Source organism: Equus przewalskii, unplaced genomic scaffold, assembly GCF_037783145.1.
Source record: "Equus przewalskii isolate Varuska unplaced genomic scaffold, EquPr2 ChrUn-10, whole genome shotgun sequence".
NCBI lineage: Eukaryota > Metazoa > Chordata > Mammalia > Perissodactyla > Equidae > Equus > Equus przewalskii.
The window spans coordinates 152,018-177,691 of record NW_027228747.1 but is presented as its reverse complement, the minus strand read 5'-3'; the positions used below and the strand labels follow the sequence as shown (position 1 = coordinate 177,691).

Below are 25,674 nucleotides of genomic sequence, written 5' to 3'. Positions count from 1 at the left end.
GTGCCCTGGGCGCTGTAAGAAAGCTCTAGACTAGATCGTAGCTGGGGAGAGGAGAGTTGGAAAGGCGTTTTTAGGTTTCCTAGAGGAGATGACATCTGAACCAACTGCTGGAAAGTGAATTGGAGGAGAATAATACCACGCAGAGAAAATATATGCAAAGGACTGGAGACAAGACAGAACAAAGCATTTCAGCATGATTGGAGTCCTGGCTTTCAAGAGAGAGACTATCAGAAGAGAGACTGTTGAAACTAGGTCCAAATTTTGCAAGACCTTGTACGTCATTCTAAGGGGCTTAAATGTAATCCTATAGAAGATGGGGAAGTTTAAATGACAGTAAGCAAGTGATATAGTTACATTCAGATTTTAGGAAGGTAACTCTGGCAGACTATGGAAATAGAATTGACCTGGGAGAGTTTAGAGACCCTTTTAGAGGTTTCTGAAATAATCTAGGTGAAAAAATGCTGAGGGCTTGAAATAAGGCAGTGGCAATAAGAAACGGAGATGAGGGGTAACTTTGAGATATTTAGGAACTTACAGCACTTAACATCACATAGCACTATAGTTTACCTGTTCTGTCTGTTTGCAGGCACAGACAAGCAGTGGCTTTATGGCTAGGAGTTTTGTATTCATCTTTGTATCCTCAGCGTCCATTCAGTGACAGGCAGTCGGACATGGTGAAGGTTAGCACAATGAATTCGTAAGTGAAGTACTAACAGAAGCAGTATGGAGATCAGAAGGAAGGAATACGCCTAGGAGAGTGCCGAGAGGGAGAAAGTGGAAAGCAGAAAGTCCATGAGCGAGAGTGGGGAAGAATCTCAAAAAAGCTATTCCCCACCTTTTCCCTTGGTCCCCAATCCCTTGCCTTCCCGATTCTTACGAGCTACAACCAGCGTCCGGTTTTCCCGCCGTTCGCCGGCGGCTCCACCTCCCTGGCGCTCAGTGGATAAAAGCCCATCAACTCTAGGCCACGCCCTCTCCATGGCTCTGGCTGTTTCCCCTCCTTCTTCTATACTTGGAGAACGTCCCGTATTTGCTAAGCCACGCCCACCTCAGAGTCCTTCCAGGATACAGGCTTTGTTGGCCCTGCCCGCTCCCGGGATGGCTTTCGGACGGCCACGCCCCCGCCGGTCCTACCCAGCCTTCCCGCGGCCCTCGCCAGGGGGCGCAGCGCAAGCCGCCCGCTGCCCGCCGGAGTGTCTGTCGCACACACCCCCTCCGCCCCGCGCGCAGGCAGTTCCCAGCCGACTACGTCTCCGCTCTGAGCCCGAGGGGCTGCGCCGGCTCCGGCTCCGGGAGGGGTCGGGGGTCCCAGATGGCCGTGGTAGGGTCTGGGAGGCCAAGCGTGTAAGCTGGCGGGCGTCATGGAGGCGGAGCAAAGGCCGACCTCCCCGGCCGGCGACGGGGCGACCCCTGGGCTGGAAGCGGCGCCTCCTGCTGCACCGGCGTCTGCGACCGCGGCCTCGGGTCCGACCCCTGGGTCTGGGTCCGGGCCCGAGCCCAAGAGGAGGCAGCTCGGGACGCTGCTCCAGCCCACGGTCAACAAGTTCTCCCTTCGCGTGTTCGGCAGCCACAAAGCAGTGGAAATCGAGCAGGAGAGGGTCAAGTCAGCAGGGGCCTGGATCATCCACCCCTACAGCGACTTCCGGTACTGGGGGCCCGGCAGAGAGGGCGGGGGACACAGATCCCACCTTCACGGGCAGCCACACGGGGGCTGGGTCCGCCGCCCCACCCTCCGCGGTCACTTCATTTCCGGCCCAGGGGTCCCTGGGTGGGGCGAGAAAGGCATTTCCCCCAACCTAGCCTGGGAATTCTTGGGCGAGGGATCCCCAGCCAGAGGCCCTCGGTGACTTCACAGGCTGGGGCTACCAGAAAGGACAAGCAGAGATCTGGATTTCCCGTTTCAGGAACCCGGCATCCCCCCATGGAACACAGGGACTACTGGAATTAGGAACCCCTGCCTTCTCCAGTCCTGCTTGCTGGGGATCTGGGAAATTATGTCATATTCCAAGGCTCGGAGTCAGCCTGAGGGGAAAACCGAGCCCCGCTATTTCCCCCCACCCCATCCCCCCCCCCCCCCCAGGACCTGCCTGGTTCAGCAGGGCAGGCTACCAGGAAAATTAGGGACGCTGGGAGGAGAGTGGGGGCGGGGGGCGGGTCTGGACAGTTCTGTCGCTGTCCACGGTGCTGAAGGCGGGATGCGGCGGGGCCGGGCCGAGACTCGGATTGAGGCAGCAACGCAGGGGCATGGCCACCGCCCAGGTGACTACCAGAGAGAAGGGACCGAGGGTGGGGGTGGGGCCATTTCATAGTCCCCATCAGGCTGTACCTCTATATCAAGGTCGCTAGGGGAGGAGAGCAGCCCTGTCCTTGGAGGAAATGAAGGACAGCTTTTGGATGAGGCAAGGATGTGTGTAAAACACCTAACCTGGGGAGAGAAATGAGCAGAAAGGATGAGGTGTGAATCAGGAGCCTGGAAACACAACTGGGAACCTAGACATCATTTTGAATCCACAGACATACAAACTCCCTAAACGTTCCTCTTTCTCTCATTGTTCCTTCCACTCCCCTCTTCTTTATTGCCTCATTCCCACCCCACCAATGCACCTTTTCTAGTGTCCTGTGGATCTCCCTCCCCTCCCCCGTTTCACCCTCAGATGTATCCCCTAGAAGCCTTGTATCCCCCTTATTATCGTGCTTTTTCTCCGTCCTCTCTATTGCATCACCAGCCAGGCTTGTGACTGCCTGTGAGTCAGGCTGTGAAGATGCTCTATGGCTAGGCAAACCCTCTTTCCCTCTCCTCTCCCAACTCACACTACAGGATTTCTCCAGTGGCCCAGGAGTGAGAGCAAGAGTGGGTCGAGGATTTGTTGTTGATTGAAAGCACACAGTCCCAGGGCCTTCCTGGAGGCCTGGACTTGGGGACCATCAAGCTTCTTTCAGTGGCTGAAAGGATTGACTTTGTAGTCAGAGTCAGAAGGGATTGGGTCCTGGAGTCCTAACCCAGCTGGGTCGTGGGTTGATGCTGCAATTAGATGTGTCCTGGAATTAAAACCATCATAGCTAATTAGGACCCTCAGATTGTCCAGTTATTTTCTCTGAATGAAGGCTTCACCTAGCTCCCTGCTGACCTCTTCTTTCCACAGCTTCCAGCACAGCAGTGCGACTTCCCCCTGCCCATGCCCTTGCCTGGTCTCAGCCAGAGTCCCAGTGGGCACAGGGAGGCTAGGGGAGGAAAAGAGTGTAGAACTTCAAGCCTTGCCTCAGAATCTCCTATGGAGCATCTCTGTATGTGCAGCCCTCTTTGAGGTGCTGTGCAGGGGATGGGGGTATCCTTGAAAAGCTTAGTTCAAATGGGAGGCAGGACAGACCACCCCCACCCTGGGACACAGATGAGCAGATCCCAGCAGAGAAGCAGGAACCATGGGTCCAACTGTGCTGACGAGGAGAGATGGGGTGGGGAAGGCTGGGGAGGGCCTGAAGTCCTAGACTAAGAATGGGCAGAGAGCTGGAGATGGGAGAAGCAGCAACCTCTTCAGAAATCTGGGGATAAAGGGTGGGTGAGTCATAACACCAATTAGAACTTGTACAGCACTGTCACATCCATTGTCTCAGTGGCTATTTTTTCAGCAACTCTGTGAGATTAGCACAGAGTACTTTATCTTTTTTTAACATTTAAAATATTTAATAATAGTGACATAGATCATACCATGTAAGAGAATTATGTATATATTTTATACATATTAAGAAGATACATATGTATATATAAAGTAGGGATAATTAGGATATATATTTACATGGTAGAGTCATATATAGTAGTATAGTATATAGCAGGCCATATATATATGAAAAAGTAATTATAAAGCAAACTCTCATGTAACAACTATCTAGGGTAAGAGAGACTACATTGCTGACACCCCAGAAACCTCCCCACAGCTCTCATATTCCTTTCCCAAACCCAGTACTCTAACTTTTCTGGAACTGATTTCCTGTTTCTGAACTCTGTACAAGTGGAATCATCCAGCATGTATCCTTTTGTTTCTTATTTCTTTTCTCAACATTAAATTTGTGAGATTCATCCATACTGCGGCATGTAGCTGAAGTTGGGGGATTTCTCAGTTGTATAGTATTCCAGGGCATGAATACATCACAGTGTATCTAACTACTGTGTTTATCTTATTTATCTACGTTTTTCTGCTGATGGACATTGGGCTTTCCAGATTTAATGCTGCTATTCCTGTATATATCTCCTGGAGCACATGTTTCCCATGAGTGTGTATATACCTAGGAAGGAGCTGCTGAGTTGCAGGGAATACAAATGTTTAACTTTACTAGATAATGCCAAACTATTTTCCCAAATAGTCTTCCCAATTTATACCTCCACCAGCTGCAAATGGTCATTCCATTATTCTGTATCCTTGCCCACTCTTGGCTGTGTCAGACTGCTGTTTAGAGGCTGGTGAAATATCATCGTGGTCTTATTCCCCATCCTATCCCCACCTTAGGTTTTACTGGGACCTGATCATGCTCCTGCTAATGGTGGGGAACCTCATTGTGCTGCCCGTGGGCATCACTTTCTTCAAGGAGGAAAACTCCCCTCCGTGGATCGTCTTCAACGTCCTCTCTGACACTTTCTTCCTGCTGGATCTGGTGCTCAACTTCCGCACAGGCATCGTGGTAGAGGAGGGCGCTGAGATCCTGCTGGCACCACGGGCCATCCGCACACGCTACCTGCGCACCTGGTTCCTGGTTGACCTCATTTCCTCTATCCCTGTGGACTACATCTTCCTGGTGGTAGAGCTGGAGCCACGATTGGATGCCGAGGTCTACAAAACAGCGCGGGCTCTGCGCATCGTGCGCTTCACCAAGATCCTCAGCCTGCTGCGGCTGCTCCGCCTCTCTCGCCTCATCCGCTACATACACCAGTGGGAGGAGGTGGGGCGGGGAGGTGGGCAGGGGGGCTCGCACACTCCTCCAAGACAGGGATATGGGTGGGGCTTCTGGTGACTTTAGGGGGGCGCAGATGGGTGAGGCTTCTGAGGGTGGGCTCTCTCCAGAGCTGTTTGGGGAGAAGCAGAGACGGAATAAGTGTTCAGGGAATAGGGTCCCAAGGTGAGAATGGTGGTGCAGGAGGCTGGGGCGCAGCTGCTGGACAAATACTTAGCTGGACTCTGGGAGAAGATGTGGGAAGGGAGTTAAGAATTGCGGGCGGTGGGAGAGACTGGAATTTCAACTGCAGGGCAGCAGAGTTTAGTGGTTCAGAGTGTGGGCTCTGCAATTTCATTGCCTGTGGTCAGATCCCAGTTTTACTATTGACTATATGAGACTTGGTTTCCTCTTCTATAAAGTGGAAATGGTGAATATACTTGGGTGATAAGGATTAAAGGAGTTAATACCTATAAAGCACTTAGAACAGCGCCTGGCTCACAGTATGTTCTCAGTAAATTACCTCTTGTTGTTATTATTGGAGAGGAAGAGGACTGCCAGCATTACTCCTTAAACACATGCCCTGGGGACGTTACACTCTGAAATGCCCTCTCTCCTCTTTTCCAGGCTGCATCTGGGCAATTTGTACAGTAGACCTTTTTGAGTTTCTACTGTGACACTTACTGTGTGATTCTGAGTACATGATCGTGTCAATTTTCCTATCTATGAGAGTAGAAACACAACCTACTTGTGTTAGCTATGTATGTGCGCTGTAAAGCTCTATACAAATGAATAAGAGCCACATTTAAAAAACTCATGGGGGCTGGGGCTAGAGAGAAGTTCAGAGAGAGCATCTGCAAGGTTGGGAATGGAGGAGGACCGGCAGGGAGGGGTTCCTGTCCACAGTAGCCCCTCCTCGGACTCCTCAGATCTTTCACATGACCTATGACCTGGCCAGTGCCGTGGTTCGCATCTTCAACCTCATCGGGATGATGCTGCTGCTATGTCACTGGGATGGCTGTCTGCAGTTCCTGGTCCCCATGCTGCAGGACTTCCCTCCCGACTGCTGGGTCTCCATCAACCACATGGTGGTGAGCACTCCCCACGGCTCTGCCTCTCCTGGGCCTTCCAAGGGCTCTTCTGACCGAGTAGCAGGGATGACCACAGCGGGCAGGAGGTGGGAGATGATGGAGAGATGATCAAGAGAGAAGACAGGAGTGAGGAGGTGGGGAGGTAAGAGGAGAGGGGAAAGAGACTCAGGAGAAGTGTTTGTGTGTTGGAGGCAGCAGGCTGGAAAGGAAAGCTAGGCAGAAACTGAGGCCCTCCGAGCTGCAAAAGAGGCCCCTTCTGCCTCAGGCTCCCCAGAAGCAAACTTAAGTGTCTTCCTGCGAGGCAAGTCTGAAGAAGAAGGGGGCAGGTAGAAGGACTGAAAGAGAGAGAGAAGGGGGCAGAAGGACATTGAGGCTCTGAGGGGCCTATGCCCAGCTCTGCAATACACTCTGCCCCCTAGAACCACTCGTGGGGCCGCCAGTATTCCCATGCCCTGTTCAAGGCCATGAGCCACATGCTCTGCATTGGCTACGGGCAGCAGGCACCTGTTGGCATGCCCGACGTCTGGCTCACCATGCTCAGCATGATCGTGGGCGCCACGTGCTACGCCATGTTCATCGGCCACGCCACCGCCCTCATCCAGTCACTGGACTCTTCCCGGCGTCAGTACCAGGAAAAGGTCAGCAGGGGCAGGAGAAGGAAGGGGTGGGCATGGAGGGAGCTGGAGGCTGGGTAGCTCAACTTGAGGCCCGTTCTGACACATGCCCCTGTTGGATCTCTGTGTCCTTTTTTGCCCCATGTCCATGTGTCCCGTGACCTTGTGTGTACTTCTCCTTGTTTGGACCTGTGCCCCTGTCCTTGGACCCCTCCTCTGCCCATTTCTGGGTTTTCCTGTGACTGTGCTCTGTGTCCTCCCTGTATCCACCGTTTTCCATGTGTCCCTCGGTGGCTGTGTGTATCCCCGTCTGTCTCCATGTTTCACCTCTCTGGGTTTGGCCCTTGTCTGTGATCTTCCTCCACATACACCCCACATGCTGTTCCTGCCCCACATCTGTCTCTGTGTCCCCTTGCCTGCTGGCCTTCGGCTGGCCCTCCAGTACAAGCAGGTGGAGCAGTACATGTCCTTCCACAAGCTGCCAGCTGACACCCGGCAGCGCATCCACGAGTACTATGAGCACCGCTACCAGGGCAAGATGTTTGATGAGGAGAGCATCCTGGGCGAGCTGAGCGAGCCGCTGCGGGAGGTGGGACTGGGCGGGGCCCTGGAGGGGGGCTCTTCAAGGACCTGGGCTTCTGGGATGCTGTGTAGGGTAGGGGCTATTGGTCAGCAGGTGCACCTATACAGAATGGGGCCTGCAGTGGGCCCCATGGGAGGCCAGGCCTTTGGGGGGCTTTTAGGGGCTAAGGTCTTTCTTGAAGCTCTTATGGGGGTGAAGTATACATGGGGAGGGGCTGTAGGGTTCTCTATTTGAGGGGGATGGTCCTGCAAGGGCTCATGGGAGAGCTCTGAGGTCAGGAGCTTAGGGATGGTCCCAGGCCCACTGGAGCATCCCCATCCTTTGGCAGATCATGACCCCAAGGGTGGGGCCTCTGGAGACAGATGAGCTCAATGGGGGCACCTCGGGGCAAGGGGCACAGCCTGCCTAACAGGCCCCTCCCCTGCCCAGGAGATCATTAACTTCACCTGCCGGGGCTTGGTGGCCCACATGCCGCTGTTTGCCCACGCCGACCCCAGCTTCGTCACGGCAGTGCTCACCAAGCTGCGCTTTGAGGTCTTCCAGCCAGGGGACCTGGTGGTGCGTGAGGGCTCCGTGGGCAGGAAGATGTACTTCATCCAGCATGGGCTGCTCAGTGTGCTGGCACGTGGCGCCCGGGACACCCGCCTCACTGACGGATCCTACTTTGGGGGTCAGCAGGCCTCAGGGCGGGTGGGGGGACTGGAGCAGAGGACAGAGGGCGACTGCTCCCCTGGATCAGGGTCCCTGCCTGGCTGTGCTGCAGAATCACAGAGTTCCAGCCCCTCCCCAGGCCTGCTTAATCAGAATCTCTGGGCCTGGGGCCTGGAGCTCCGTATTTATAAAAAGCTCCTTAAGGGATTCTAATGTACAGCCAGGTTGAAAATTTCTGGGCTAGTGGGCATTTTAGAACCCTTAAGCAGTGAAATCTGAGGATCCTACGAGATGAGGGAAAGATAGGAATAAAGCAGTGCTGTTCCAGGGGCTTGAGCTTGGTGGCTCCCTGGTGGGACCCAGCTTGTGGCAGTGGGGGCAGTTCTGCCAGCTGCTGCCCCAAGTGACTTGAGGCTCATATAATCTCTCAGTCCCCAAACCTCTGGCCCCCTCCAGCATCCCTATTGTGTTGCCCTTTGCCCTTTGGCATTACTTTTCTCTTGGGTTGCCCTTGGCATTCATTCAAAAGGGTGAGAGTTGAGAGTACATGCCCCAAGCCTACCCCTTGGGACAGAGCAGTGGAGGTGGGTGGGAATTAAAGTGCAGTAGGAGTGTGCGGCCAGCAAAACCTCCTGTTTGTCAGCTTCAGTATGGAGAGAGTGAGAAGGATGGTAATTGTGCGGGTCTGGAGAGGGACAATGCTTGGAGCATTTAAGGAGCCTGGGGTGGGTTGGTAGTCACTAATTTCCCCGTCTGGGGGGAGCCTGAGGAAGCTGGGTCAGCTGCCACAGGCCCAGTGAGAGGGAGCTCTGGGAACAGTGGTTCTGAAGGTCTCCTCCCAACTTGGGCAGAGATCTGTCTGCTGACTCGGGGCCGGCGCACGGCCAGCGTGCGGGCCGACACCTACTGCCGCCTCTACTCGCTCAGTGTGGACCATTTCAACGCGGTGCTCGAGGAGTTCCCCATGATGCGCCGCGCCTTCGAGACTGTGGCCATGGATCGGCTGCGCCGCATTGGTGAGGCCTGTCCACCCTGTCTGCTCTGGGTCCAGGCTGTGCCCTCACCCTATCTCCAGGGCAGGAAGCCCCCAGCGTCCCAGGGCCGAGGCTCTAGTACCTCAGCATCACACCCTAGTCCACCCCAGTCCCAGCAAATACCCCCAAAAGGCCTTTCAACACTGCGGCTTGCTGTCCTCATCACTCAGTATCTCCTTCCCCTGGAGGTATCGCCCCGAGTCCCCATGCCCTGAGTCCTTCCTCCCTGAGTACCAGTCCATGACCCTCACCATCTCTGATACATACTCTCATCCCCAGACCCTCCTCCTCCAACCCCCATCTCCCAATCTCCATCCCCCAACCCCATCTCCATACTCTTGACTCCCATCCTCTACCCTCATCCCACCGCCATCCCTTCACTCCATCTTGTTCCCCTCACACTCTTTGATGTCCAACCTTCATGTTGGATTTCTTCCCTATGCTTAACTCCTCCCTCCTGGGAAAATTTCTAGGCAAGAAGAATTCCATACTACAGCGGAAGCGCTCTGAGCCGAGTCCTGGCAGCAGTGGGGGCATCATGGAGCAGCACTTGGTGCAATACGACAGGGACATGGCTCGGGGTGTTCGTGGCCTGGCCCCAGGCACAGGAGCTCGGCTCAGCGGAAAGCCAGTGCTGTGGGAGCCACTGGTGCACGCCCCCCTGCAGGCAGCTGCCGTGACGTCCAATGTGGCCATTGCCCTGACTCACCAGCGGAGCCCTCTGCCCCTCTCCCCCGACTCTCCAGCCACCTTCCTTGCTCGCTCTGCTCGACGCTCAGCAGGCTCCCCAGCCTCCCCTCTGGTGCCTGTCCGAGCTGGCCCTCTGCTGGCCCGGGGGCCATGGGCATCCACCTCCCGCCTGCCAGCCCCACCTGCTCGAACCCTCCACGCCAGCCTATCCCGGGCTGGGCGCTCCCAGGTGTCCCTGCTGGGGCCCCCCCCAGGAGGAGGTGGAAGGCGACTAGGACCTCGGGGCCGCCCACTCTCAGCCTCCCAACCCTCTCTGCCTCAGCGGGCAGCAGGTGATGGCTCTCCGGGGCGGAAGGGCTCAGGAAGTGAACGCCTGCCCCCCTCAGGGCTCTTGGCCAAGCCTCCAGGGACAGCCCAGCCCCCCAGGCCACCGGTGCCTGAGCCAGTCACCCCCCGGGGCCCCCAGCTCTCTGCCAACATGTGAAACCCTTGGGTGCAGTAGTGTGTGCCCGAGGGCAGGTGCCTCTTGGGGAAGGCTGAGGGGACCTGAAACAATGCCCTATGGGATATTTCCCCTTACTACTATGAAGATGGTCTCTGTCCTCAGCTCAGGCACCCTGCAGCCTGTTTGACATCCTCCTAATCCATTCACCCATCCATCAAATGTACTGAGCGCCTACTGTGTTCAAGGCACTGTGCTGAGTGCTGTATGTCTCCACTGCCAAGTAGAAGTGACTCCAAGCCCTTTGACAAGGGTATTCCCTCAGCCATGGTCCTGCCAGGTGCAGGCCTGGACCCGTGATCCCACTTTACTAAGCACAAGTACTTGCCACCACCATCACTGCCAAGTAACTAGATGTCTCTGTTTCCCTGCCCATGACCCTGCAGGTTCTGCCTGGCACGGTTATCTTTCTGTCCCCCTAGCATAGCTGGGCACTGCCAATTACTTGTGCCCCCATTACTGTCAACAAATGTCATAAGTCCTCAGTATGGGCATCACCTTCACTGCCATGTATGGACCCTCCCTGTCTATACCACCAGAGTGGAACACACATCTCCTGCCAAGTTCCCTGCGCTCTTTGTCTCTGTGGGAGAACTGTCTTTTTGTAAACTGGGAGCCACCTACTCCCTGTGCCCCTGCCCCAGTGGTGTCCCCCTTGAAGCTAAGGGATAGTTGGCACCTCCTTATTTAGTGTGCCAGCCTAGATCCCCCCCGGTGGGGAGCTGGTGGCTGAATCCTTAGATGGCTTTTTTTCTTTCCTTCCTCCCTTCCTCCTTATTTATTTATTCTTAATTGTTCAATCATTTAATAATTGTATTTATGTATTCATTTGCTAATTTAATTTATTATCCATTCATCTTATTCACTCATTCCTTTATTCATCCCTCCCCTCCCCTCCTGGTAAGGAGATAGGAAGGCACAGGGCCCCACCATGCCAGCTCTTGTGGTCCTTGCCCATTTCCATTGGCAGCAGTATTGGAATCCTCTCCCTATCTGGGTAGGGGTAGGACGGGCCCCCCAAGAGGGGGAACAGGACTGTTTTTACTTTTAGGGTTTTTTTTCCCTACTGAGTTTGCTGGTGGTTCAGGAGGGCCCGAGCTATCCAAGCCTGGGGAAAGGCAGGCCAGCCAGCACCTCTGCCTTCTCAGGGACAAGAGAAATCCCTTACCACACCCTCTGTCCCCACACCTACTCCACAGCATCAGAGAACATGGGGCTGGGATCCTAAATCTCCTTTTCTCCTGGGTGAGGAGTTCTGGGGTTCTGGGTGTGTGGGAGAAGTTTTATAATTGCTTCCAAACAGCTGGGTTTAAAAAGAAAAGAGAGACACTCATTTGGCTCCTGGTGTGTGTGTGGAACAAAGTGGGCACGAAGGAATTTCTGGGTGCAGGGGGAGGGAGCAGGGTGTCCAACCCAGCGAGGCATGAGGTGGGCATGACGGCAACCGGGGAGTGGCCTGCAGGCCCAGCAGAGGCTGTAAAGATAGTGACAAGATGAGTCCCCCACTCTCGGCGCTCCCAGCGTACATCTACCCTGGCTTTCCCAAAAGGGGGGTGCTTTGATGTCACTGTTAGTCACAACGAAGGAAGAGGTGGCACTCCTTGGGAGATGCGCAGTTTAGCATGAGGGCCACGTATGAGAACGTCAGACTGCCTGGAAATGGGATATTTTTAAAGTAGTGATTTTGTGGGGACTGTGGACAGGATCACTCCATTCCCCTCTCCCCCCTCCCGCCAGGCGTGGGAAGCCTGGGGGAATAGAATTAACCAGTTTAGCTGAGATTAAAGGCTCAGAGCATCTTAGGGCTCAGCTGAGAGCATTGGGTGCAGGGAATCTACAGTTGGTGCAGCTGGATGGCCAGTGCTTAATTGGACACAGACTTTCAGGGCCTGTGTGAAATGAAGAGGGGGAAGGGGCACCCTGGAATGGGGTTAGATGGCAGATGTGGCCTTGGGTAGGGAGAATTGGGGGTAGACAAGACTTAGATATGGGGCTGTAGGAGGGGTGTGAGGTGGAGGGCGTGGGTAGAAGGGATGGGATCCAGGGCTGGCTGGGTCAGAGGGGGAGGGGCATCTCAGGATATGCTCAGCACCCGCATGATGTTGGTATAGCCAGAGCCAGGCCGCCAGCCTGTCACCACAATCACCAGGTCCCCGACATGGAGGAAACCACGGAGTTTTCCTGGGATGGTAGGGGGAGAGGATGACAATCAGCCATTGAGAGACCCAGGCCAGCCCTGTAACAAGAACCAGCCACCACCCTCCATCTCCTTAAGGCCATTCTGTAGGGAATAAGGGGCCTGAGGCAAACCATACAAGGTGTCCCACAGGTGGCACCACAGGGAATGTGACCACGGCAGTATATTAGAGCAGCAGATTTGTCTGTGGGGTGGCATGGGGTGTGTTCCTAAGTAGCAAGTCTGTCCGCCTGTGTTGCTATCAGATAGGAAGGGGTGGGGTACAGTCATAGCCAGTTGTAAATTAAATTTTAGTTCCAGCTTCAGGGGACTGGGTCCCCCTTTCTCCTCTCACCTCTTGCTCCTTATGTCACACCAGGCTCTAACCACCTGGTGTAGACAGCAGGTGGGCTGACTTCTTAGGGATGACCCTGACCTCTCTCTGCCCTCCTCCCTCAGCATCCCCCACCCCCCACCCCACCCCACCCCCCCCTCCCCGCCCCTAGAGGCCAAAATATCTCTGAGTCTTAGTGAATCTCACAGAGAAAATCTAGGACGAGAGGAGAGACGCAAGGCCCTTTTGAGGGGTGTGGGAAGTGGGATTGAGGGAGTTATGATACAAATCCAGGGGCGGGTTGGGAGGAAGTCTAGGTGGCTCACCACTTTCAATGCCAAATTGGACTCGGCGATCCACATCGTCTGCCCAGATGGCCTCTGGAGGTTCATGGTAGAGCAAGGGGAAGACTCCTCGGCATAGGTGGGCCTGGCGGGCAACCTGAGCGGAGCGGGTGACAGCAATGACTGCTGCCCGAGGTCGGTACCGAGACAGAAGCTGGGCTGAGCTGAAGGAGACACAGAAAGTCAGCCCAGAACAGAGAAAAGACTGTTGAACCAAGAAACAAGAGTTTGGGTTCTGGTTCAAGTGTCACCCACAAGCTGTGTGACCCTGGGTAAATCATCATCTTTTTCTGGGCCTTGGTTTCCTCACCTGTAAAATGGGTGTAAGAATGCCTGCCTTCTTACCACCCAGGAAGATATGAGATCATAAAGGATACATCAAATGAGATAATAAGAAACCTCCTTGAGAAACACAAAACCCTTCTGAGAATGTACCTTTACATAGTACTCAACTTACAAATGTCTCCTGTTAATCCTCACAGCCCCCTGAGGAAACTCAGGAGGCTTACAGAGCTGGGCTGACTTAGCTAAGGGGTCATATCTAAGTTTCAGAGCAAAGACTTGAACTCAGACCTTCTGGGACCTTCGGCAGCACCTCAGCATTGTAAGGCTTTGTGGGCTAAACGCAGAGGACTTGCCTCTGAGCCTTAAGAGCCCAAATGGCCTGGAAGCCAAAGCACGCAGTGATGCCGCCTTCTCCTTCCAACCCCCTAGAGCTCACCGGCACAATTCCTAGTGTGCTCTAAGACACGCCTCTCCTGGCCTCCAGCTCTCATAGCTACCTCTTCTCTCGTGCTAGAATGATACTCTTCATCGCTTATGACGAGACAAAACCCAAGCCTGTGGCCCATCCCAGCCTGCCCCTGACCCAAAGCCTTGTCTTAGTGTTCCCAGTATCCCCCTCACCGGCCAGTTGTGGTCAGGACAATGATGGCAGCAGCACAGCACTTGAAAGCAGCCTCCACAGCGCCGATGGCGACTACCTCAGTGGGATCACGGCTCAGGGGTGCTGCCCGGCGCAGCTCCTCAAACAGCTGCCGGTGGTACACTGCAGCCTCTGCCTCCCGGGCAATCTGCAGGCACCAGGAGGTCAGGCTGGGCAGGGACCTTGGCATCTGGAAGGGGTTTGGTTTTCCGACCCAAATGCCTTGCATTCTGAGCTCCTACCGCATGCTGCATCTTTACGGCCTCCACAGGAAAGTTGCCCTTGGCAGTTTCCCCCGACAGCATGATGCAGTCAGCCCCATCCAGCACAGCATTGGCCACATCACTGGTCTCTGCCCGAGTTGGCCGGGACTTCGTGATCATGCTCTCCAGCATCTGGGGAACATCTGGATGTCAGAGCTGTAGGAGTCACACTCTGACAAGCTACTTCTCTGACATCCACACTCTCAGAGTGCCCTGAAAGCCAGAGTCACCGTCACAAACTGTGTGATCCTGGCTGTTCAGTTTCCTCATCTGAAAATGGGGGTCACGGTATTTCTTCCCAACTTTGTTGTTTGAGGACCAAACGCTGGACAGCAAGCCTGCTATAGGCCTATGGTGGGGTATTCACCCTCAGGCGTCCCACAGAGGGCCCCAGCCCTGAGGGCTCACTCCAGACCTGTGTAGCACAGACAACAGGCTTGCCCGCCAAGTTGCAACGTCCGATTATCATCTTCTGAGCCAGGAAAACCTTCTCAGCTGGGATCTCGATGCCCAGGTCACCCCGTGCCACCATGATGCCGTCGCTCACCTCCAGGATTTCATCAAACCTGGGCGGTTGGGGGAGTCAGGGCTGGGGAAGAGCCAGAAGATGACAGGAAGAGGTAGGCGGAAGAAGAGGAGGAGCAGTGGGGATGGCTTAGGGCTTGATAGGGACAAAGACTGGGACTCACTTCTTCACTCCTTCGTGGTTCTCGATTTTGCTAATGATCTTGATGCCCTGTCCTTTTGGCCCCAGAGCAGCCCGGACGGCAACCACGTCGCTAGCTTTCCGCATAAAGGAGGCAAAGACGATGTCCACGCCATGCTCCACCCCAAAGCGCAGGTCTTGGACATCTTGCTCGGACAGCCCAGGCAGGTCTACCTGGATGCCTGGCAAGTTCACGCCCTTCCGGCTGCCCAGAAGGCCACCACTCTCCACTTCAGTCTCCAGCCCCTTTGGGCCTGCGGGCATAGAAAGAGCCAGCCTAGGTCACGGGTGAGGCCTGGGGCATAATCGTGATAGAAGGAGCATGGGGCTTGGACCCTCAAGAGATCAGGAACCATGTCCTATTCGTCTCTTCACCCTTGGCCCGTGGTCTGCACCAAATAGCACTGGGTGGACATCTGTGGAAGAAACAACTAACCTGCCAGTCCAGCCCCAACTCAGGGTGAGCCTAGGAGTTGGGATGCTGGGGCTCTGGGGACCGAGATGGGTGGGGAAGGATGCTGGCCAGGGGAAGGTGTGGTGGATCTACAGGACAAGCGTGTGAGCCCAAGGGAAGAAAGTGCATTCAAGTTTTGTGCATGGCTAGGGTGGGAGGCGTATCCGCACCAATTTTCTTGACCCGTAGGGAGATGAGCCCGTCGTCAATGTAGATGTGGCTCCCCAGTGGCATGACCCGGACGATATTGGGGTAGTCCACCCACACGGTGTTCGCGTTCCCCTGAATCTGGAATGCTGGGTCCACGGTCACCAGCACCTGGGAGCCCTTCACCAGCTCCACTTTTGATTCCAGGCCCTAGGGGCAGAGCCAGAGGAGTCTTGAGTTCTGCCCCATGCTATCCTGGGTCAGCCTTTCCCCACACTCCCCGCACGGGCAATTGTCTCCGTGCTCTATCACCCCCTTCCTGATCCCCCAAGTGTGGCCCGGCCCGGCCTGCCTCTCACCCCCTGCAGGATCCCAGTGCGTATCTCTGGTCCCCTGGTGTCCAGAGCGATGGCCACGGGTCGGTAGCTGAGCGGAGAAGTTGCAAAGCTCTCTGCTGCCTTTCGGACATTGGCGATGGACTCAGCGTGGTACTGGGGGCAGGAACCCGAACAGGGATTTCAGGTGAAGTTGGCCAGGACCCTGGGGCATCCTCTAGCCCCGCCTGCCTCCCCTTGGCCCTGCCCCAACCTCATGGGAACCGTGAGAGAAGTTGAATCGCGCAATGTTCATCCCAGCCTTAATCATCTCCTTGATGAGCTCCACGGAGCGAGATGCTGGCCCTGAAAACACAGATCCCGCTCAGACAACTTTCTCCCCTACCCTGAGAAAACCAAACCCATCACCACCCTCAGAGATGCCCCATGCCACAGAAGTCCTGTTACCTGACCTTTATTCCTGACACAGTCTCTGCTCACAGCTCAGAAACTCCGTTCTCCTCTCCAGCCAACACCTGCCTCCCTGGGGAGGCAACACTGTGGGGGTCTTGGAGGGGAGTGTCTTCAGCCAGGCCTGAGGTAACCTGGTTGGCAGTAAGTGCTGCAGTATAGGGGTAACCCGGAGGAGGTGTGGCAGGGGATGGGTGCCAAGTGACAGCATTTGGGGTACGGGCTTTAGAGCTGGCAGGTGTCATGCTGACTGAGGAGAGCTGAGTTCTCTCCCATCCCTGCTCTGCCGATAGGGCAGCTGTGTAACTGAGAGCCAGCTGGCCAGCCTCTCCAGTCCCTCCCTAAAGCCACTTCTTCCACTTGCGCGCTAGGTCTCCTTCTTACCCGCTCAGAGACAGAGTCAGCCATTCTCCAGTCCTCCGTGTTATCAATGTTTTCCTTTTTATTCGATCGTTCTCATCAATATGTCAACCTGCTGTTATTTCTTTCATCATAAAAAAATTCTCTTAATCCCAGTTCCCCCTCCAGCTGCAGTCCTATTTCTTTGCTCTCCTTTGCAGCAAAACTCATTGCAAGAATTGTCTGTGCTTGCTGCCTCCAGTTCTGCCCCCTTCCCATTCTCCGTTGTGTCCACTCCAGTCAGACATTGGCCTCCGTCTCTCTACTGCATCTGTTCTTGTCAAGGTCACCAAGAACCTCAGTGTTGTTGCTAAATCTCATGGTCAGTTCTCAGTCCTCATCTTAGCAGGCCCCACGGCAGCATTGGACACACATCCTTGATGCACCTCATTACTCAGCCTCCGAGACGCCCCCCTCTCCCAGTTTACTCCTGTCTCGCTGGCTGTTCCTTCTCAGTCTCTCTTGCTCCTTCCTCCTCTTAACATTAGATGCCCCATTCTCTTCTCTGTCATCTTACCTTCACTCCCTTTGTGGTCTCAACCAGTCTCCTGGCTTTAAATACCATCTATGTGCTGACAGCTCCCAAATTTATATCTCCAGTTCAGACCTCTCTCCCAAACCCAGATCTGTGTGTCTGATTGCCTACTCTATATCATACTCAGATGTCTAGTATGCGTCTCAAACTCAGCGTGCCCCAAACTGAACTCCTGATCTGCTCCCTGCCCCAAATCTTTCCACCACATCTTTCCTGCTCAGATGATAATGCATCCTTCTAGTTCCTCATGCCAAAAACCTTGGAGTCATCCTTCACTCCTTTCTTGCCCTCACCCCCATCCATATCCAATCCATCAGGAAATCCTGTCAGCTCGACCTTCAAGATACATTCAGAATCCGATCACTTCTCACCGCCTCCACTGCCACCGCCTGGTCTGAGCCAGCAATACCGTAGGAGCAGCATCTGCTCTTGCCTCTACCCTCACCCCCAACCTATGTTCAATACGGCAGTCAGGGTGGTTCTGTTAAAACACACATAAGAGTGTGTCATTCCCCCTGCTCAAAACTCTGCAGTGGTTTCCCATTTTTCAGGCAGGAAAACTCAACTCAAATTCTAAAAATGGCCTACTAAGGCCTCCATGATCTTCCACCCTCCCCAATCTCTTCATTTCTGCAATTCTTGCCTTTGATGGCTTCTGGCCATTCCAGCCTCCTTGACATAGGGCTTTTGCACTAACCATTCCTTCTGCCCAGAACTCTCTTCCCTGGAGTTCTGCATGGCTTATTCTCTCATCCCCTTCAAGCCTTTGCTCATGTCTAATTTTCTGAATACTGGCTACCTTGACTCTCTATTTAGGACTACAACCTGCCTCCCACTCTCACATCCCTAATGCCCCTTACCATGATCTATTTTTCTTTTTTCCATAGTTCTCATCACTTTCTAACACACTAAATAACTTATTTATTTTTAATAATTTACTGTGTTTATCATTTATTGTCCCAGCCAGCTATATTGTCAGCTCCCCAAGCGTAAAGATCTTTGTTTATTTATGAATCTACTCCCAGGGCCCAAAACCTTGTCTACCAAGTGCTCAACAAATATCTGTTGAATGAATGACTCTGTCATATACGGAGGAGTCTCAAAAGAGACAAAAGATGGGGAAGCACCTTGAGAAGCACCAAGAGGCCCTGTGGTGCTCTGGGGAGGGGGGGGGGGGTAGAGGCTGCTTACCGATGGTGGCAATGATGCTGGTACTGCGTGCGGCCAAGGGCTCGGAGTCAATGTCCAGCAGGCAGAGGTGCTCCAGGAAGGTGTCTGCCATAGCAGCTGGCAGCTGCTGCCTCTGGAAGAAGGCGGTGCCCAGCTCCTGGGTCAGCTGGGCCACGCTGGCCCGCCGCAGGTACCCCGCTTGTCCTGCAATAGAAGGTGGCTGCCTGGACCCCTACCTCTCCTCCCCATCCTTTCATCTCAGCACACCCTCTAGTCCTTCCCTCGGCTCTTCAGGTTTGTTGAGTCCTTCCTAGGAGCTGGGCATTGTGCATACTTTATCTTACGTAGTCACAAGGATCCTATGAAGCAGGTCCTGTTAAATGTTCTATAATTATTCCCATTTTATAGATAAGGAAACAGAGGCTGAGCAAGATTAAATAAATTGCCCAAGATCATACGGCTTCTAAGTAGCAGAGATGGGATTCACATCCATGTCTGACAAACTCTAGTTTCAAGTTCTCAACCATTCAGCCATCTGATTTCTCACAATTCCCGAACTTCTTGCCCTTCAGCTGCTGACTTCCCTCAGCCTCAGCCCCTATTTCTAGTCCACAGTGGTCCCTCATTATTCAGGCCCAGAATCACCCAGTCTCCTCTCCTAAAGTCTCTGTTTTCTTCCTTCAAACCTCTGGCAATTGGCTGGACCTCCACCCTATCTCCTCTGAATTTCCCCATCCCCCTCAATGCTACTCCAGGTCCTGGGGTCCCTGTAGCTTGACCCAGGCCAGCCCAGAGGAACCCCACTTCCAGCCTCACCCTCCATGCCACTGCACGCCTGCCTGTCTCTGGGAGTCTGGTCCACACTGTCAGGCTGTCAGAGGCGTGAGGTCCACCTGGGCTGGGGATCAGTTCTGCGTACTGGTTAAAGTGTCACCAGTGTTTCCCCTGACACTGGAAGCCCTGTGCCTCAGGGGTCAGAGTCCAGGAACCACGGGAGTGCCCCATGGCTCCCATGCTGCAGGCTCCCCTCTGCTCCACCCCGTGGCCTCATGCTGCAGGCTCCCCTCTGCTCCACCCCGTGGCCTCATGCTGCAGGCTCCCCTCTGCTCCACCCCGTGGCCTCATGCTGCAGGCTCCCCTCTGCTCCGCCCCATGGCCCCATGCTGCAGGCTCCCCTCTGCCCTGTCTATAAGGGCTAGGAGAAGAGGCCCAGACCAGGGTCTACAACTTAACATGGGAGAACTCAGATGAACAGAGATCTTCCTCAAATGCCTCCTAGCCAGGAGCACATATTGATCATTTGTACCCCCCGCCCCCCAACTCCTGATTCCCACCCTATATCCCCTCTATGTTCAATGGCTTCTGTTGCCCCTTCTTACCTCCTGGAGCCCCAGTCAGAATGGACTTTGCTAAGTCCCTTTGGGACTTAGAGATCCGTGACCAAGACTGCTGGAGTCGTTTGCTCCCCTTGGTTGACATGCTTTCAAAGTGTGGAACTGGGGCTGTGGCGACTGTGGAGAGAGGGGGAGAGGATAACAAAACTGCTGGTCTTATCTAAGGGAGCCAGACAAAAGGAAAGGGGCACACCCAGTAGGCTGCTTCTGTCCCCACACAGAGGCCCTCCCCGAGACCTGCTGGCTCTCTGCCCCTGTCTGTTGGCATTTTTCCTCTCTCATCCATTTTTCCTGATAAATTTTCAATCCATTCACATTGTCTGGTCATCAACCTAAATAGAGATTTTTTTTGCCAGTGATGCAGCCCCTTTTTCTTTGTACTTTACTGAAGTTAGTCCTGGGTGAAGCGAGGAAGCAGGGCATTTAGGGGAGAGCCTGGAGCCTGAAGAAAGGGGATGGGGAGCGCTTTGCCAGTGTGTGGGGATTCTCTGGAAGGACTGTGATAGCCTGACCATCATCATAACATTGGCTCCCATGCTCATTGACCGCTCTTCAATATTTATTGGGCACCTGCTGTGTGCCAGGTCCTGAGGATACAGTGGTGAGCAAAACAGATGGGACGTTTTCCCTTCTATGGAATTTACAGTGTGGTGGGGAGAGAGACTATAAACAAGTATCAAACAAATAAATCTATAACTACAAACTTTGTAAGTGCTATTAAGGAATCGATCAAGGAGCTGGAACAGAGAAGCCATTGGGAAGAATGGAAGGGAATATATTTTAGACGACGTGGTTGGGGAAGCCCTCTTTGAAGTGATCATATTTAAGTGGAGATTTCAAGGATGAAAAGGAACCAGTGGGGACAATTGGAAGCAAGGAGTTTTCCATGGGCTTGGAAATAATGCATGCCGAGGCTCTGAGGAAGAGAAAAGCCCAGTGGTAAGGAGAAGGAAAGCTGCCATGAGACCATGTGCCCGGAGTAGAGGGGCCTGGTCTGTGGAGAAATTGGAGACTGAAGTAGGGCCATGCAGGACAGTGGGTTTGCCCAGGGAAGTGACAGCCAACTGATGCTTTTGAGCCCTGTGGCTGGCGGTGGAGGGTGAGAGTAAGTGCAGGGAGACTGATGAGAGGTTTCAGGAGTAATCTGGGTGGGAGGTTGATGGACTAGCACAGTGGCAGTGGAGAGAGGGAGGCGGATTTGAGATGTATTTGGAGAAGAGCAGACAGAGTGGAAGGACAGAGAGAAGTGGGGAGACGGAGAGGGAAGCTTCCATCCCCTGAATGGGGATGGCACTGAGGAGTCTGGCTTGAGCAGTTGGGCAGATGGTGCTGCTGCTCAGTGAGACTAGGGAAGAAATAGGTTTGCAGGGGGGATGGGGGACATTCAAGGGTTCAGCGTTAGACAGGCTAAGTTTGAGATGCTAACTAATCATTAAAATCAATAGGCAGACAGTAGGACCTGTTCATCGAGCATTTACCATATGCTGGAGCAGCATTCAATGCCTCATGTGCAGCCTCTGCTTTATCACCACGACAACCTAGAAGGAAGTTTGGCCTAATAGCCTGTTTTACAGCTGAGGGAACTGAGGCCAGCAGGGTGTGTGGGCATCTTCTGTTGCCACTCCAGATCCTTTCTCTACCCTTCTCCAATCTGCTTTGGGGCCAGGAGGCTGAAGGCCTTGCCCCACAGCCTCTGTAGGGCTTGGCCAGTGGAGACGGGCACCAATAGGAGATGAGACGGAGGAGAGGAAGGCTGGGCATTTGCCTGCCCCCTCCCCCGTCAGGTTGCTGTAGGCCCCAGCTCCTGCCTGGGGGCCCTCTCCAGATTCTAGGAACCATTCTCTCTCCATCCCCTGGGATCCCAAGGGTGGTAACTAAGCCCACTGTTCCTAGATCTGGAGTAAGGCCCCATCCCTTGCGGTTTAGTAACACCCTGCCCGCACCTTTGAATAGAATCCTGTTATGAAACACTCCTCAAATGATCTCATTTAAGAGAGCCCTCAGTTTCCTGACAAGCCCTGCCTGAGACGCTTGTCTGGGGCTAAAAATCTTGGTGGTGGTGGAGCTGGGATTTGGGCCCAGAGAGTGTGGTTCCAGAGCTTGAGCTGTAACCACCAAGCTCTATTCCTTCCTTCTCAGGACTGTTTCAGTGGAAGAGAAGGGGAGAAGCCTCAGGCTCTGCTTGGAAAAGAAAGAGGTTAGGTTAGACAATAGGAAGGACTTCCCAAGGTAGAATGAGCTTGGGGTCCTAGGCTCTATGAATAAAAGTTGTAACCAGAAGGAACAAACTTCAGAGACTAGGGACTCAGGCATGGGGGTCGGAGAGGGACACGAGATGTTTAAGTTTGGCCTGGCAATTTTGAACTGACTCCAGGACCAGTTGGGTGAACAAGAATCCCAGAATCCCAAGTGGCCAACAGGAGGTGGAGGTTGGTGCCCCAGAGCAGCCCCTGTCCTAGCCAGCCAGGGACAGAAACTGACCAGAAATCAGGTCAAAGAGGAAGAGCAGTCTGGCTGACCCTGGGTCAGTGAGTGACCACGTGAGAGACGGTCTGCCCTTTGTCACAGGGTCAGGCGGCCCTGAGCAGGAGGCCTATGGGTGAGAAAACCGGGAGAGGGACAACAGGCTTCCAGGATCCAGACAGGACGAGAGTGTTCAGCTTTGTCAGGCGAGATCCCTCCCCAGCCCGGCAGATGCACACACTCCCAACCCTCCCGCACATACAGGGCCGCTCGCGGGACGTCGAACACACAAAGACACAGACGCAAGCGTGGGTCGAGCCCCCACCGTGTGTTCTGTCCCATGCCGGACTCCGAGGGTGTGAGGTCACCAAGGTCGGGTCCCTGCTCAGACTGGGGAGAGACAGGACGGCCAGCAGTTAGGTTTAATAGAGTGTGTCGTGAGGGGGATGGAGTTGTGTTCAGGATACAGAGGGGCGCCAGGAGAGACTGAGCATTGTGCGTGAGGGACGAGGTCAGTGTGGCTTCACAGAGGCGGTGACACCAGAGCTGAACTGAGTCAAGGACACGGAGACTGCCCAGTGCTGGGACATGTGTACATGCACATTTGCACCCACATGTGCGTGCACACACACACTCCAGTTCCACCCATGCACACACATCCCCTAACCCTAACACGAATACAGAGTCCACACTCACACCACAAGCACACACTCATACAACACACTCACACAATTAGACATAGACACTCCGGAACTTCACACACTTTTTCTCACAGAGACACACACTCATGCACACACACGCACACAAAGTCCAGGCTCCGTCCCCCTTCTTAAGGCCACTGTATTCTGCAAGCCAGGGACCACCCTTCCCGCCTCGCACTGGGGAAAGGGCGGCTGGCAGCCCTGCGAGGGGCGCCCGCGGGCCGCTGGCCACAGGGCGAGGGCGGGGCGGCTGCGCGGAGGAGGCGCCGCGGCAGTTTCGTCATCTGCAGACCGAGATAACAAACCTTCGGGAGGAAGTAGTGCGATAATATACGTGGAAGTGCTGTGAGCGCTGCGCGAACAGAGCGCGCGGAATTGTGGTTGTTCTCCCGCGTGGATCGGTGACTCCTCTCTGACTTCAGTAACCAGAATATCGGGGCTGGGCCTCTGCATCTGTCTTTCCAAAAGTGCCATAGAATTTGTTCAAAATGTATTTACATTTATTTGAACAGATATTTGCATAATATACAAAATTCAGAGGTACAGACTGTGGGTGAAGAGTTTCTCCCTTCCCAGCTTCATCCTGCTTCCCAGACACTCAGTTCCCCCCAGCACGGGACTGAATTTTCTGTGTGTTCTCCCAGCAATAGACAATGCAGACACAAGCAATATATAACCCTTCCCTTTTGAGGCAAATGTCAGCAGGTACTATACACACCTTCTGTACCCCACCCACCCCCGCTTTTCTATTCCACTTAGAGTAGATCTTGGACTCTGCATGTGAAGAGAGGCCTCGATTTTCCTCACAACTTTTGTAACGGACCCCCTGAAATCCATGTATGGAACCCTTCACTTGCAGGGGAGGAAACCAGCCAGAGAGGAGCCGGAGGGAGAGGCCAGTCTGGGCCCAGGTCTCTTTTTCTTTTTTTAAAAATTGTGGTAAAATATACATACGATAAAATTTACCATTTTAACCATTTTCAAATGTACAAGTCAGTGGCATTAAGTACATTCACAGTGTTGGGCAACCATCACCACTATCTAAGTGAAATAAGCCAGTCACAAAAGACAAATTCTGTGTGAGTCTACTTAGATGAGGCACCTAGAGTAGACAAATTCTTAGAGACACAAAGTAGAACAGAGGTTGCCAGCGGCTGAGGGTGGGGAGGGGGCACTGGGGAGTTACTGTTTAATGGCTATAGAGTTTCTGGAAATATAAGAGCTCTGGAAATAGATAGTGGTGGGCTTTCTTGTCTCCTTCTGTTCAGTTAAATTTAAAATACTCATCAATAGCTACCAAAGCCATTAGATCTGGCACCACTAGAAGTGGACAACCGGGCCTGTGTGCCCCGATACCGTGCCACAGGAAGGACATGCCTCAGAAGAATTCGGATGCTAATGAAGCCTCAAACCTAACGACTGATTTACAGGAAACACAGGGAATAGATAAATGATTAAATGAAAACTGAGGATGCAATCAGCCAAATCCAGAATACGGGCAGTTCTATAAAAATTGCCCTAGTTTCGTCAGCAATGAAATAGCATGAAAAAAAGGGGGAAGGAGGAACTGTTTATTTAAAAATTATTTAAGACACGTACCAACCAAATGCAATGTGTGGACCTGAATGAGATTCTGATTTGAACAAACCAATTGCAAAATACATTTTTAAGACAATCCAGGAAACTTGAACATGGATTGGACATTAGATAATATTAAAGAATTACTGTTAATTTTGTGTGTTGTGTTGAAAAAATTCCTTGTCTATTAAAGATATATCCTGAGATATTTATGGGTGTAGTGATATTGATGTTGGGGGTTTGATTGAAAATATTCCAGCAAAGGGGCTGGCCCAGTGGCATAGTGATTAAGTTCCTGGGCTCCACTTCGGCGGCCCAGAGTTCGCAGGTTGTGATCCCAGGCATGGACCCAGCACCGCTCATCAAGCCACGCTGTGGTGGCATCCCACATAAAATAGAGAAAGATTGGCATAGAGGTTAGCTCAGTGACAATCTTCCTCACACACACACAAAAGTTCCAGCAAAGAAAGAATGTGGTGTTTGGTGTGAGGAGAAGAAAAGGAGGGTAGTTTGATAAAATCAGATGAATAAAATGTTGACAATTGTGAAAGCCGGTTGACAGTTACATGGGGGTTCATTAGAATAGTTCTCTACTTTTGGTATGTTATAAAAAACATCAAAACAAATTCCATACAAGTTTATTGTTGGGGTAGACCCTGTGCTGTGCTCTGGGTGACAACAACAAATATGTGTCCTGGTCCTCAAAAGGTCCCAAGTGGTGGAGAAGACAGGCAAGAATTCAGGCACTGTATTTAGTGATCAGGGTTACGATGGGGAGATATAGAGGGACACCTAAGTCAGTGAGAGAGGGTCTCCTAGAGAAGGACTCAGGCTTGGCCTCTGTAACAAGAGGTCACAGAATACAACAGCTTAAACTAGCCACTGTGCTAATGGTCTGGGGATGCAGCTGAAAGCTGTGATGGCTAGAACGTTGCTTGTACCATATGTGGGAGAATGCCTTCCATGACCCTTTGAGATGCATATTATCTCCATTTTAAGGAGGAGAAAAATGACGTTCAAAGAGGTTAGGGAGGGGGCTGGCGACTCAGTGGTTAAGTTCTTGCACTCTGCTTCAGTGGCCTGGGGTTTGCCAGTTTGGATCCTGGGCAGGGACCTAGCACCGCTCATCAAGCCATGCTGAGGTGGCGTCCCACACAGAAGAAGTGGAAGGACCTACAACTAGGATATATAACCATGTACTGGGGCTTTGGG

At 53.3% G+C, this 25,674-nt stretch overlaps 2 protein-coding genes across 3 annotated transcripts; one reads left to right on the top strand and one right to left on the bottom strand.

Annotated features, from left to right (window-relative positions):
• The first annotated feature begins 1,176 nt into the window (after positions 1-1,176).
• HCN3 (hyperpolarization activated cyclic nucleotide gated potassium channel 3) lies at positions 1,177-11,421 on the top strand. Its single transcript, XM_008523075.2, has 8 exons — positions 1,177-1,645; positions 4,503-4,932; positions 5,853-6,014; positions 6,434-6,652; positions 7,071-7,217; positions 7,641-7,881; positions 8,714-8,878; positions 9,370-11,421. Exons 1-8 carry the CDS (start codon positions 1,362-1,364, stop codon positions 10,068-10,070), a joined length of 2,349 nt encoding a protein of 782 aa, XP_008521297.2. The 5' UTR covers positions 1,177-1,361; the 3' UTR covers positions 10,071-11,421.
• On the bottom strand, positions 10,913-19,840 carry PKLR (pyruvate kinase L/R). Of its 2 annotated transcripts, none has more exons than XM_070607517.1 (11): positions 19,706-19,840; positions 18,348-18,530; positions 16,026-16,117; positions 15,797-15,928; positions 15,461-15,647; positions 14,820-15,090; positions 14,546-14,696; positions 14,110-14,262; positions 13,849-14,015; positions 12,925-13,106; positions 10,913-12,269 (listed from the first exon to the last, which is right to left on the bottom strand). In XM_070607517.1, the coding sequence occupies exons 1-11, from the start codon at positions 19,803-19,805 to the stop codon at positions 12,163-12,165; spliced, it is 1,725 nt and encodes a 574-aa protein (XP_070463618.1). In that variant the 5' UTR covers positions 19,806-19,840; the 3' UTR covers positions 10,913-12,162. The 2 variants fall into 2 exon arrangements, with proteins under 2 accessions (XP_070463618.1, XP_008521291.1); XM_008523069.2 differs by lacking the exon at positions 19,706-19,840 and adding an exon at positions 19,143-19,419.
• Between the last annotated feature and the right edge of the window lie 5,834 nt (positions 19,841-25,674).